Genomic DNA, 13,761 nt, shown 5'->3' with positions numbered 1-13,761 from the left:
ATATTTCAAACCACTCTGATGAGGATCTGCCACATGTGTTAGCAGAAGTGTCCTATGGCATGCCTTCTGATCCTTCTCCTCCACCTCAAAGGCATAAGTCTCCACCAGAGAGCATATCCTTTACTGGCTTTATAAAGCAAATGGGTCAAACTTTTCCTATTAAAATGGAGACAAAGAGAAAACTTCATTCAGAGCTTTTTGAACTTCTTGACTATGAATCACCACCAATTGACTGAATCAAGGTGCCTGTACATAAGGACATGAAAGATATCCTTTTTAAGAACTGGGAAATCCCTCTTTCAGTTCAGGTGGCTCCTAAAAAAAATTAAGACAAAAAAACTCTCCGAATCTTCTAAAAAAAATATACAGAATACAAAAGTGTCCAGGGTTTGACAGAACACAACTTCAATATCATTCTCTAGTTGTGGAATCTGCTCTAAAACGCTCATGAATCTCAAGCTCTTATGCGTCTGCTCCTCCAGGAAGGAAAGCCAGAATACTAGACTCTTTTGGTAAATGCATTTTTCAATCATCCACGCTCATAAATAGAATTGTGAACTATCAGGTTCTTCCATTTATTTAAAATCCTTGCTTAATACAATTTTCAGAGTATGAGGAATTCCTCTCTCAGGACAAACTTAAAGAAGTCCAACATTTATCCAAGAACTTGTTCACGACAAGAAAATTCCTAGGTAGGGCATATTTACTGGTGTAGTATGGGTGGGAGGCACCCAGGGTGGTGGCACCCCCTTTGTCCTCTTCTCCGCCCTCTCTTCCACGCATGCATGTGCCCCTTCCCCATACCTGTTTAGTTTCCCTGGCATAAGCAGCATCTCCAACTTGCTGCCAGTGTCGACTCTCCCTCTGACATCACTTCCTAGTCATGGGACCCATAACATCAGGGGGAACCATAACGTCAGGGGGGAGTACCAAGGCCAGCATGAACAGCAGGTTGGAGCTGCTGCTCGCACCGGCAAAGAGCTAGAAGTACGTTGGGGAAGGGGAAGTGAAAGTGCAGCTGGGGAGGAGTGGGAAGGAGCGGGGGGAGGGGCGGAGAGGAGGAAAGGTGCTGGCTCTCCCAACATGACAGCGCCTGGGGCGATCGGCCCCCCACCCCTTCCCTTACTACGCCACTGGGCATATGTGATGCATTTGATGTTTCTTCTAGAACAGTGGTTCCCAACCCTGTCCTGGAGGACCACCTGCCAGTCAGGTTTTCAGGACAGCCCTAATGAATATGCATAGAGCATATTTGCATGCCTGTCTCCTCCATTATATGCAAATCTCTCTTATGCATATTCATTAGGGCTATCCTGAAAACCTGACTGGCTGTTCTAGAACATCAGCAGTTGGCAATTGCTATGCATTGTCTTGGCTCAGAGTCTCTGATATGGAAACGTCAGTCCAGGAATGCCTTTCAGATGTTCCTTGCAAGAGTGATGAACTGTTTGGAGTCAAGATTAAAGAAGTGGCTGATAAAATTAAAAAGCAGACACTATGAAAGCACTGTCTAAGCCTCTCAGTCTTCTTCTGCTTCTAGAAGACAATCCGCTCGATCTAGATCAGTGGTTCCTAACCTTTTCAATACCCCTCACCCCTAGAAAATGTTTGATTAATGTTCATACTCCCTACAAAAGTAATATCACAACCACCTACAACCACTGCTCAAGGCACACTGTCTGAGTGATGACTTGTGACTCGTCACTGACAGCCAGATTCTCAAAACTTAAGGTTGCCTTTAACGCGGTTGCTAAACCGGTTCCAGCTGGTTTAGCGTGCATGTATTTTAGCGACGGTTTATTAAAACAGCATACCGTGGTCTTTTTCGAGTTTTCTAGCAGTCTCCGATACTGCCATGCAAATGTAGTACAACAAGGTCATTAATATTAAAATGAGCACTCCGAACGATTTTCTATCATCGCTGAGTGATTCCCTAACCTCACTGTGCCACATTTACGGCTAAAATTGGCCTACAGGTCTGAGCTGTTGTAGCCTTACTTTCTGATCAGTGCTTGAGTGCTGATTGGCTCAAGCATTGACAGGAAAGTAAGGTTTGATAGCTCAGCCCCCTCCCCCCCCCCCAACTCCAAATTGAAGATCAGCAGGAGAGATACCCATTTTCTCCCACTGAGCTCACACAATCTCTGGACACCCACCGCTAGCAGCAAGAGAGATGCCCACTCTATCCTGGCACGCTCGCAAAATCCCCCGACTCTATCCCCCTCCCCTTTCCCCTCCTGGAAGGGAAACCAATATGGGAGAATCCCATCTTAGGGGGCTCTAAGAAAGCCTATTTTCATTGCTTTCAGTGGAAGTAAAACCTGGATGTCTCAATCCAGCCTCCTTTTTCTGAAGCCATATGGTAACCATAAGAGTTCTCTGGAGCTTTTCCCCAAAATAGCTTTCAGGATAGCAAGGGGCACCTCAGCAACCTTTCTCAGGTTCCATCCCTAGCAGTGGTGAGGGCCAGGAACTATGTAGATTGCTTTATTGGATAGAATTATAATTGCTGAGTATAAGGCCTGTAAAGGATTTAAGAGGGAATTCATCAAGCAGTGATATGTCCTTAACACATGCTAAGGAAATTAGCATGTGCTAAATGTTAAAAGCCCATAGGTACAGAACGGGTTTTTAGTATTTAGCGTGTGCTAATTCCTTAACGTGCATTAAGGCCATAATTCTGCTTGATGAATTTCCCTCTTAATGAAGTGCATATAAGTGAGCACTGAATTCCAGGTTGGATCATAGACTTCATAAGTGAAAAAATTGATACCTGGAGTGTTAGTCCTTCCTAATCTGTTCTGTTCTTTTTCAGGATTCCTATTCCAGATATCTGAAGTCAGACATGTACAAGAATCTGATCAGCCAGGCCTTTATTCCTCTGGAAAGCAAGAAAGGGTGAGTTGCATGGGAGATGCTGATTCCTATTGCAGAAGAGAACCAATTAGACCTTCTTTAACAGAGCAATGCTGCCAGGTGGCTGAGTGAATCCCCAGCCCTCAGCAATACTTCTTCTTCTTCTTCTTTTTTTAACTTTGTGCTTTATGCAGTTTCATTGGTTGAGCTGATCAAACTGCATCAAGCAAAAAGTAAAACAAAAAAAGCAGGGCTGTAGAACTGGGGATTCACTGAAGGTCCTGACCACAGGCCACTGGCAGTTGGGCAGCCCCAGGTAATTTAAGCAGGCAGGAGCCTCTCCCCTCCTACATAAATCACTTTGAATATTGGCTGATATACTATATATTATAATAGAGGGCTTTTTTGATAGAAAAATGATTCTCTGGAAATGTTCATATAAATGTGGAAATCCTGCCATAGTAAGACTTGTAGTAGAGGGATTGTAGGCTTACAGCTAGTTTAATGTTTGCTTAAGGTGACCATACGTCCCGTTTTTGGACTGACCTTCCCGTTGTTCCGACCCACTGCTTCAGGACACCGAAATGTTCCGTTTTCTGAGACAGCGTCCCGAAGCTGTGCGCGGGTACACCAGGACGGGCGATCACTTTCCCACTCTACCGCGTTGATTCAAACCCTGATCCGCCGCCACTGCTTCTTGCCTTCTTCCCGATGTCAATTTTGACATCAGAGAGGAAGTTCTGAGCCAGCTAATTGCTGCCTGGCTGGCCCAGAACTTCCTCTCCGACGTCAAAATTGAAGGCAAGAAGCAGCGGCGGCGGGCCAGGGTTTGAATCAGCGTGACAGGGAGGCAGGCTGCGGCGGTACACGAGGGGGGAGGTTGAATCAGGCACTGGAGGGAGGGAAGGAGGCAAGCAGGCAGGCTTCGAGGGAGGGACAAAGGCAAGGGAAGACATAGGAAGGAGGCACTGGGGGCATTATGGACATGGAAAGGAGGCACTGGGGGCACTATGGACATGAAAAGGAGGCACTGGGGGCACTAAGGACACAGGACAGAGGCACTGGGGGCACTAAGAACATGGAAAGGAGGCACTGGGGGCACTAAGGCCATAGGAAGGGGCACTAAGGACATGGGAAGGAGGCACTGGAGGCACTAAGGACATGGGAAGGGGCACTAAGGACATGGGAAGGAGGCACTGAGGGCACTAAGGACATAGGAAGGAAGGAGGGAGGGAATAGAAAGGGACAACTGTTGGGCCTGAGTGCAGAAAGAAAGAAAGGGTACACAGACAGAAGGAAACGCAACCATAGACTCATGAAATCAACAGACAGGAAAGGTAGGAAAAATGATTTTATTTTCAATTTAGTGATCAAAACGTGTCAGTTTTGAGAATTTATATCTGCTGTCTATATTTTGCACTATATTTGTCTATTTTTCTATAGTTACTGAGCTGACATTGCATATTTTAAAGTCATTTGCCTTGACATCTTTGAAACCCCCCACCAAATATAAATGATAACATTTTCTCTGCGTATAGTGTGCTTTGTAGTTTTTTTTTTATTTTAAGGTTACCATTATGAATTAATAAGATATTATATGTACATGAAAAATGAATGGAAGAAATTGGGGGCAGGATTGGGGGTGGGGCTAGGGCATGATTGGGGTGGGGCTAGGGTGGTATTGGGGGCGGGACTGACAATTAATAGATGTCCCCTTTTGATGAAAAAAATAAATGGTCACGTTATGTTTGCTAGAAGTGGCTTGTAGTCTAAGGCAGTGGTTCCCAACCCTGTCCTGGAGGAACACTAGGCCAATCGGGTTTTCAGGCTAGCCCTAATGAATATGCATGAAGCAAATTTGCATGCCTATCACTTCCATCATATGCAAATCTCTCTCATGCATATTCATTAGGGCTAGCCTGAAAACCCGATTGGCCTGGTGTTCCTCCAGGACAGGGTTGGGAATCACTGGTCTAAGGGGCTCATAAAACCAAAAAACGTCTAAAAAGTGGCATAAATCCATACTTGGACGATCAAAAAGCCAGATCGTCCAAGTACCGATAATCAAAGCTGGTTTTAAATGTTTCTAAAACGAGCTTAGGCCTTTCCCTTGCCTCTAAACGCATAGACCCCCAGACACCGGTTACAGAATCCAATTTTTAGACGAAGGACTGGCCCCTACTTCGTCTAAAAGGTCTTGTTTTGGGCGTTTGGGACTTAGGTTGTTTTTTGATTGGTAATGTGTTGTAAGTGTAGACGTACTGGTGGTCTGGGTGTTTAAACAGCCGAATGTAGAGGTAGGCCATTCTAAAAACAAAAACAAAAACCCGGCTGGGTGCAGTGCTACGAATAGCGGTGGTTTCAGCTCAAAGAAAGGGCTTTTCTAACTATAAATGTTGGTGCTTGTAACAAAGGAGGCATAGCCCCTGACGAAACTAGAAGTGAAACAGTTGGGCAGCCGTCAGGTGCAAAGATAAGTGCCTTTCCTTTACAGCACTATATAGCACTTTTATGGCACTCTATGCACTTTATAATTTATGCAGAGCCTGTTGAAAATTAATAAAAATATTTATTGCACATGCTCTTTGCTAAGACCAATGATGAAAACACCACTCCAGTAAGGGTACGAATAGAATTAAAAGTAGTGCCTTGGGTGTTTGAGGTCTAGCAAGAAATCCACTTTTTAAGAGTTTTGTCCTCATTATCTGGCTTTTTTTGAGAATGGACATTTTCCCTGCTTCTACTTTCAGCGTTTAGGGCCTAGGCCAGGGGTAAGCAATTCCGGTCCTCAAGAGCCGGAGCCAGGTCAGGTTTTCAGGATATCCACAATAAATATGCATGAGATAGATTTGCATTAGAGAATGACACGGTGAAAAAATTGGTCCCCGTCACCGCCCCGTCCCCGTCTCACCATCCTCTGCACCGCCCCGTCACCGCCATTCCCTTCACCGCCCCGTCACCGCCACTGCCACCCCATTCACCGCCCCGTCACCGCCACTGCAACCCCATTCACCGCCCCGTCACCGTCACCGCTGCATACATAAAAGCCTCAAACGGGTACGATTTTATATACTTTTCTTTATTTACGTATAAAGGAAACATTCTTTAAAACTTTAAAACTTAGTTAAATATTAGTTAATAACTATACAAAAACAAAACACGCAGAGAAAAAATTAATTAATATAAATTCTCAAAACTGACACATTTTGATCACTAAATTTAGTTATTTTTCATACAGTTTTTCAATCACTAATCTTCCACCACCCCTGGGGCTAGCAATGCAAAAACAAACACGACATGTACTTTAAATGCTTACAATGTTAGCCTACATGGTAAGTAGACGCGGCCGCTGTACCTAATCGCGGCAAAGATCTCCCTGCCGTGATTAGCATAGTGACCGCGGCTACGGCTGCAAGTCTCCCCTCCCCCCAGCGATCACGGCAGGAGGGCACCCAACCCCTCCTGTAGACCCCCCCCAACGGCCCTCCCGACAATCGCAGCAGAAGGGTACCCAACCCCTCCTGCCGGTCCTCCCAATGGCCTCCCCTAAGATCGCCGGCAGGAGGGTACCCAACCCCTCCTGCTGGACCCCCCCCAACGAACCCTCCCACCCCGGAACCCCCTTAGTCTTACTTTCCAAGTTGGACCGGACGGCTCCTCACACGTATGGCCAGCAGGCTTGCCTCCGTCCAAATGAGGCGGGCCCGCCCCTACCCTGCCCAACCCACAGGATCCTAGGGCCTGATTGGTCTAGGCACCTAAAGCCACTCCCGCTATAGGAGGGGCCTTAGGTGCTTGGGCCAATCAGGCCCTAGGATCCTGTGGGTTGGGCAGGGGAGGGGAGGGGCGGGCCCGCCTCATTTGGACGGAGGCAGGCCTGCTGGCCAGACGAGCGAGGAGCTGTCCGGTCCATCTTGGAAAGTAAGACTAAGGGGGTTCCGGGGTGGGAGGGTTCGTTGGGGGGGGGGGTCCGGCAGGAGGGGTTGGGCACCCTCCTATTGGCGATATAGGGGGCCATTGGGGGTGCCGGCAGGAGGGGTTGGGCACCCTCCTACCAGTGATCATAGGGGGGCTGTTGGGGAGCTGGCAGGAGGGGTTGGATATCCTCCTGCTGCGATCGTCGGGGGGGCTGTTGGGGTAGGCAGGAGGGGATGGGTACCCTCCTGCCGCGATCGTTGGGGAGGGCTAGTTCTGTCGGCATGAAGGGCTGAGGACGATCGTCGGGGGGGGGGGGGGGGCGGGTTCTATTGGCAGGAAGGGTTGATCTGACAAATGAGGAGCACGGTGAAACACAGGTAAATAGCGGTTCCTAGAAGGGGGGACATTGGCCTGCGGGGACAAATCTATTCACAGTTTTTGCGGGCGGTGAAAGGATTTGTCCCCGCGTCTGCGGCGATTTGCTAATGAGGTCACCATAACCCGCAGCCAAACCGCAGCCACGCAGCGGTTCGCTGCGGGGATCGCTCCCCGTGTCATTCTCTAATTTGCATCTCAAGGAAGCAATGCATGCAAATCCATCTCATACATATTCATTGTGGATATCCTAAAAACCTGACCTGGCTCCAGCTCTCGATGACCGGAATTGCCTACCCCTGACCTAGGCCAAAAGGGGACTTAGACTGTTTTATTTTATTATGTCCCTCCACGCCTTTGACCCAAGATCATGGACAAATACTCTTCCAGCTACCTAAAGCAGCCTGGTGCCAACTTAGAAGGAAACAGGTCAGTTTGCAGACAAGCAGCATTCTAATCCAAACAATTCAGTTTTCTTTAAATTTATCCAACACCCTGACAAATGACCTGGTGCCTGTATTATTGCCAGAGGAAATAAGCATTTTGTTAAACACAGCTAACAGAAGTCCTATACAACGTTGGCGTGAGGCCATCTTCACCAGGATTCCACTGTGATCACAGACCTTAGTGCTTTTTGATCTCCTGGCTTGTGTTTGCTTCCAAAAATTGAGTCACCCTCTATTCGTAGCTCTATTCCTCAGGGGTATTTTAAATATCACCTGCCCATTACAGTTCTGCTTCCTCAGTTTACTGAGTATAACCTCCTCCAATGGCATTATACATAACCTATTCCCACAGCTCTGTACCCCAGAGTATTGCAGTGTTATTGCTTCCTATGGTCCTATTTCCCTTTTACACGCAATCTCCTCCTCCCCTTCACTCTGGTCCTTGGGGTTTATATTAATAATCTGTTTGAGACTTATTGCTGTCTTTCGCCCCTCCCTCTCTCTTTCTGTTGTTGACACTGTAGTTCATTTTCTGCCTTTCTCTCTCTCTTACTCCCTAGCTTGTCTTCCGCTCTTTTCCCCTTGCTCTCTTTCTCTCTCTCAGTGTTCTCTCTTCCCTTTTCTTTCACAGTTTATTCTTCTCCTTCCCTCATGTGGAAATTTCAATCTCACTCCCTTTTCTTCTCTCCCTCATTCCTTTGCTTTCTGACAGATCCCCTGACAGGTTCTCTCATTGAAATGTTTTTCTCTTTGTCCTTTGCTTTCTCATTAACTCATTTTTTCCTGTTCTCTCTGATTTTTCTCTTTCTCCTTTGCTATCTCTAAGAGTCCATCTCGCTTTCTCTAATACTCTCATTTTCTCTATTTGACAGTTGGTTTTTTTTGCATACTTCTTGTCCATGGAGTACAATTTTTCATCCCATCCTCTCCTATGATTTTCTTTCTCCTTTATTGTCTGTCTCTATGAGTCATCTCACTTTCTCTGACTCTCATTTTCTCTATGTGACGTTTTTATTTTTTCTTCTTCTGCAGTGTCTTTCCTTTCATGAGGCGGCAGCGACACTCCAGCCCCAGCCCTGCCCTGCTTCCCTCAGGAGAGTTGGAGATGGTTACAAATGGGAAGGGTAGCGCTTTACCTCCTGCAGCTGTGTCACAGGTGGAAAATTAACTGTTTGTGCACCTCTGCCTTCTCTACTTTGCTCTCATCTTGCTTCTAGCCTTTCTAACCTGCTGTGTATTTGTAAGCCAGTAATTCCCAAACCTCTCCTGGAAGAATCCCAGCCAGTCAGGTTTTCAAATATCCACAATGAATATTCATGAGATTGATTTGCATACACTGCCTCCATGGTATGCAAATCTATATCATTCATATTCATTGTTGTTATCCTTAAAACCTGACTGGATGTGGTTTCCCCAGGACAGGTTTGGAAACCTCTTTTGTATTCATACACGTGGCACATGAGACCTGAAATGAGACTAAATAAGATGTGAAAGCAGGGTGAAAAATCCCCCCAAAAGGAAGAAAGCTCAACTATTACACACAAGATGAGAGGGAGATGGTATTAAAGGAGTTCTGCATTCATTCTTCCTTCCAGTCAGATAGGAATTCAAGGAAAACAAGTAAAGGAAGCTATGTTTTTAGAAACACTAGCTTTTCCACTAACTTCTGCTAGCCATGATTGATAGGGGGGGGGCCACAATATCCCTTGCCATGGTGAATATACGTTCACTGAGCACCCTGGTTGGTGGGCAGGAATTGCTGGTTGACCTTGGCCAGACTGCCAGTTTGTGTGCCCAGTATGCCAGGAAGTGGATTCTCCACTTTTTCATTTTACTCTTCCCCTCTACAGAAATTCCTGTCTTTCCAGAACCCCCCAACAAATCCCCAGGACCAGATTTAAGATTTTGGTAGTCATTGCAGAGAAAGGGGTCGGGCGATGATATCAAAAATCCAAAGACTGGAGAGCTGGAAGAGGAGCGGAGGAAGCCGTGTGCTACAGAGATTTATCAATATTGTACACTGCCTTGAAGTCTGATTAGGCGGTTTAAGAAATTTTAAATAAACTTGAAACTTGAAATAGCACATGCCCTAAAGTACTTAAACTGTTGAGACTGAATCACTTGAAAGGTCTGATTATATAGTATATAATATATCTAAATTGAACATCAAACCAATCCCTTTTTATCGAAAAAGGTCTTATAAAGTTCAGTAATGCCATTCGCCTCAGTCAGACTTAATCAGTATTTTTATATTCCCAGAGCCATCCGAAGCGGCACTCTAAAGTACACAAGGTGCTACAACTTATAGAGTTTCCGCCACTATGCCTCTTCATCAGCTCATATACGCGTATATACTTTTTAAGAAATACTTCTTATATTTCTTATCTAAACATGTTATTTTCATGTTCTTTTTGTGTTCATTATTCGATAGTGGGTTGTCCTAGGGGAATAATTTTTGGTAAAGCATCAGCTTGTAGGTTTTTTGGCCAATTTAAATGTCTTTTTATTTCAGAAAGCCTGTATGATTGGGCATAAATGTATTATGCAATTTTGGTTGCAGAAAGAATCTCCAAGTTTCTGGCATTGGAGGAATGAATTACATTGCTTATTTTTATTTTAGAGTTGGGAGGTTCGAGGTTCGCCTAAAAAAACTTGTCTTTTTATGGAGGCTTGGGATCCTTATATTCAGAATCTTTCACCAAGAGTACGAAGTTTGGTTATCAATGATTTAGTATGAAAATTAGGTTTAATTACATTCCAGTTATTTATTTTAATTCTTTATTTTTCTCAACTTTCATCCAGGGTGAGGGATTTCATTTAGGGGAGAAGATAGGGGATAGGGGATGGAATTAAGGGGGGTATAGATAAGATTGAATTAGTTCATATGGAAATTAAATTTGAAAGAATGATTTAAATTTGTATGAAATATTATTGTGATTCATATTGTATTAAATGTATTTTTGGAACATAAGAACATAAGAATTGCCGCTGCTGGGTCAGACCAGTGGTCCATCATGCCTAGCAGTCCGCTCACGCCCTCTGGTCAAAGACCAGCACCATAACCGAGACTAGCCCTACCAACGCCCGTTCTTGTTCAGCAGGAACTTGTATAACTTTGTCTTGAATCCCTGGAGAGTGTTTTCCCCTATAACAGCCTCCGGAAGAGCGTTCCAGCTTTCTACCACTCTCTAGGTGAAGAAGTACTTCCTTACGTTTGTACGGAATCTATCCCCTTTCAACTTTAGAGAGTGCCCTCTCGTTCTCCCTACCTTGAACAACCTGTCCTTATCTACTAAGTCTATCCCCTTCAGTACCTTGAATGTTTCGATCATGTCCCCTCTCAATCTCCTCTGTTTGAGGAAGAAGAGGCCCAGTTTCTCTAATCTTTCGCTGTACGGCAGCTCCTCCAACCCCTTAACCATCTTAGTCGCTCTTCTCTGGACCATTTCGAGTAATACCGTGTCCTTCTTCATGTACGGCAACCAGTGCTTGACGCAGTACTCCAGGTGAGGGCTCACCATGGCCCGGTACAGCCTTCTCTGATTTGTTTGTGATCCCCTTCTTTATCATTCCTAGCATTCTGTTTGCCCTTTTTGCCGCCGCCGCACATTGCGTGGACGGCTTCATTGACTTGTCGATCAGAACTCCCAAGTACCGCCCCGGACATCCTGTATTCGTGCATGAGATTTTTGTTACCGACATGCATCACTTTACACTTATCCGCGTTGAACCTCATCTGCCTTGTCGATGCCCATTCCTCGAACCTGATTATGTCACGTTGCAGATCTTCGCAATCCCCCTGCGTCTTCACTTCTCTGAATAACTTTGTATCGTCCGCAAATTTAATCAGCTCGCTCGTCGTACCTATGTCCAGATCATTTATAAAGATGTTAAAGAGCAGGAGTCCAAGCACCGAGCCCTGTGGCACCCCACTGATGACACTCTTCCAATCCAAGTATTGTCCATTTACCCCCACTCTCTGTTACCTATGCTCCAGCCAGTTTTTAATCCACGTGAGTATTTCACCCTCGATTCCATGGCTAGCAATTTTCTGAAGTAGTCGTTCATGCGGAACCTTGTCGAACGCCTTCTGAAAATCCAGAAATACAATGTCGACCGGATCACCCTTGTCTATCTGTCTGTTTACTCCCTCAAAGAAGTGCAGCAAGTTTGTCAAACATGATCTGCCTTTACTAAAACCGTGCTGACTGGTCCTCATCAGCCCGTGTCTATCAAGGTGATCAATGATGCTATCCTTTATCAGTGACTCTACCATCTTTCCCGGTACCGAGGTCAGACTCACAGGTCTGTAGTTTCCCAGATCTCTCCTCGAACCTTTCTTGATGATCGGCGTAACATTCGCCACCTTCCAGTCTTCCGGAATCTTTCCCGATTTGATCGACAGATTGGCTATTAGTTGTAGCAGTTCTGCTATGATCCCTTTCAGTTCCTTGATGACCCTCGGATGGATGCCATCCGGTCCCAGGGATTTATCGCTCTTAAGCCTATCAATCTGCCTACACACCTCCTCTAGACTGACCGTCAATCCTGTCAGCTTTCCGTCTTCGTTTCCAGCATTTAGCCTAATGGGTTCCTGTATGCTGTGTACATTTTCGTTAAATACAGACGCAAAAAATGTGTTCAGTTTGTCAGCAATTGCTTTGTCCTCTTTTAGCGCTCCCTTTATTCCATGGTCCCACCGCTTCCTTCGTGGGTCGTTTCCCCTTAATATATTGAAAGAACGGCTTGAAGTTCTTCGCCTCCTTAGCTATTTTTCCTCGTAGTCTCGTTTGGCCCCTTTTACCACCTTATGGCACCTGCGTTGATGTTGTTTGTGCTTGATCCAGTTTTCATCCCTTTTTGACCTTTTCCATTCCTTAAATGAAGTTTTCTTGTCTCTGATCGCTTCCTTCACCTCTACAGTGAGCCACGCCGGTTCTTTGATCTTTTTCCTCTTGGATCTCTTGTTGATACGCAGTATATATAGATTTTGCGCCTCGGTGACTATATCCTTAAAAAGTGACCAAGCTTGCTCTAGCGTTTTTACAGTGCTTATCCGCTTCTTAATCTTCTTCCCTACCATGAGTCTCATCCCTTCGTAATTCCCTTTTCGGAAGTTCAGTGCCTTGGCTGTCGTTTTGGACCGATGTTTCTCCCCTGCGTCCAGATCAAAGCGGATCATATTGTGATCGCTGCTTCCCAGCGTCCCTTCTTCTTCTATATCTTGTGCCGGTCCTCGCAGGCCATTTAGAATTAAGTCCAAAATTGCATTTCCTCTAGTATTTTCCTTGACAAGTTGTTCCAGGAAGCAATCGCCTACAGCATCCAAGAACTTGGTCTCTAATGCAGCCGGAGGTGCCTAGGTTCCAGTCTATTCCCAGATAGTTGAAGTCACCCATGATTACTGTGTTGCCTCCCTTGCAGTTGCGTTTAATCTTGTCTGTCATTTCTCCGTCAATTTCTTCAGACTGTCCTGGGGGTCGACAGTAAATGCCAATCTTCGTTTCAAGGCCATTTGTTCCTGGAATTTTGACCTATAGAGACTCTAACTTATCCGTGGCGTGGCATTGTTTTCTCCAGTAGATTCAATTTCCTCTTTGACGTATATGGCAACGCCCCCACCTTTTTTGAGCCACTCTGTCTCTGCGGTATAGTTTGTATCCTGGTAGCACTGTGTCCCAGACATTTTCCTCAGTCCACCATGTTTCCGTGATTCCTATAATGTCAACGTTATCTTTTTGTGCCATGGCTTCTAATTCACCCTTCTTATTTCTAAGGCTCCTTGCGTTCGTGTACATACACTTGAGTTTGCGGCCTGTTCCTTTCTTGCATTTCCTTCCTCTTGTGTCCTTTTCGATTTGTCTTGCCTGTAATCCGGTGAGTCTTTCCCTCTATCTTATTGCACGGTATTCTCCTGGTATACCGGTTCCCGAACCATCGACTCTCTCGGTTGACTGTTGGCTTTCCCCTTTTTCCTAGTTTAAAAACTTGTCCACTTCTCTCTTGATGTTGCTTGCAAGTAGCCTCGTTCCGTCTCTGCTGAGGTGGAGTCCATCCTTCCTGTTAGAGCTTGCTCTTCCCCCAGAACGTCGTCCAGTTGCGCACAAAGTGTAATCCTTCTTCCTCACACCAGCGCCGCATCCACGCGTTGACTGCTTGCAGCTCC

At 45.6% G+C, this 13,761-nt stretch overlaps 1 protein-coding gene across 2 annotated transcripts in view; it reads left to right on the top strand.

Moving 5' to 3' along the window:
* RGS11 (regulator of G protein signaling 11) overlaps positions 1–13,761 on the top strand; it is a 172,294-nt gene that overhangs the window by 119,080 nt on the left and 39,453 nt on the right. For both annotated transcript variants that reach the window (XM_033962575.1, XM_033962574.1), the window contains exons 16-17: positions 2,816–2,898; positions 8,628–8,751. In XM_033962575.1, coding sequence (XP_033818466.1) covers positions 2,816–2,898; positions 8,628–8,751 — 207 coding nt within the window. The remainder of the gene's footprint in view (positions 1–2,815; positions 2,899–8,627; positions 8,752–13,761) is intronic.

The sequence above is a fragment of the Geotrypetes seraphini genome, chromosome 11 (assembly GCF_902459505.1).
Source record: "Geotrypetes seraphini chromosome 11, aGeoSer1.1, whole genome shotgun sequence".
Taxonomy (NCBI): Eukaryota; Metazoa; Chordata; class Amphibia; order Gymnophiona; family Dermophiidae; genus Geotrypetes; species Geotrypetes seraphini.
The sequence above is the reverse complement of the archived record's forward strand: the minus strand, read 5'-3'. Positions and strand labels throughout refer to the sequence as shown.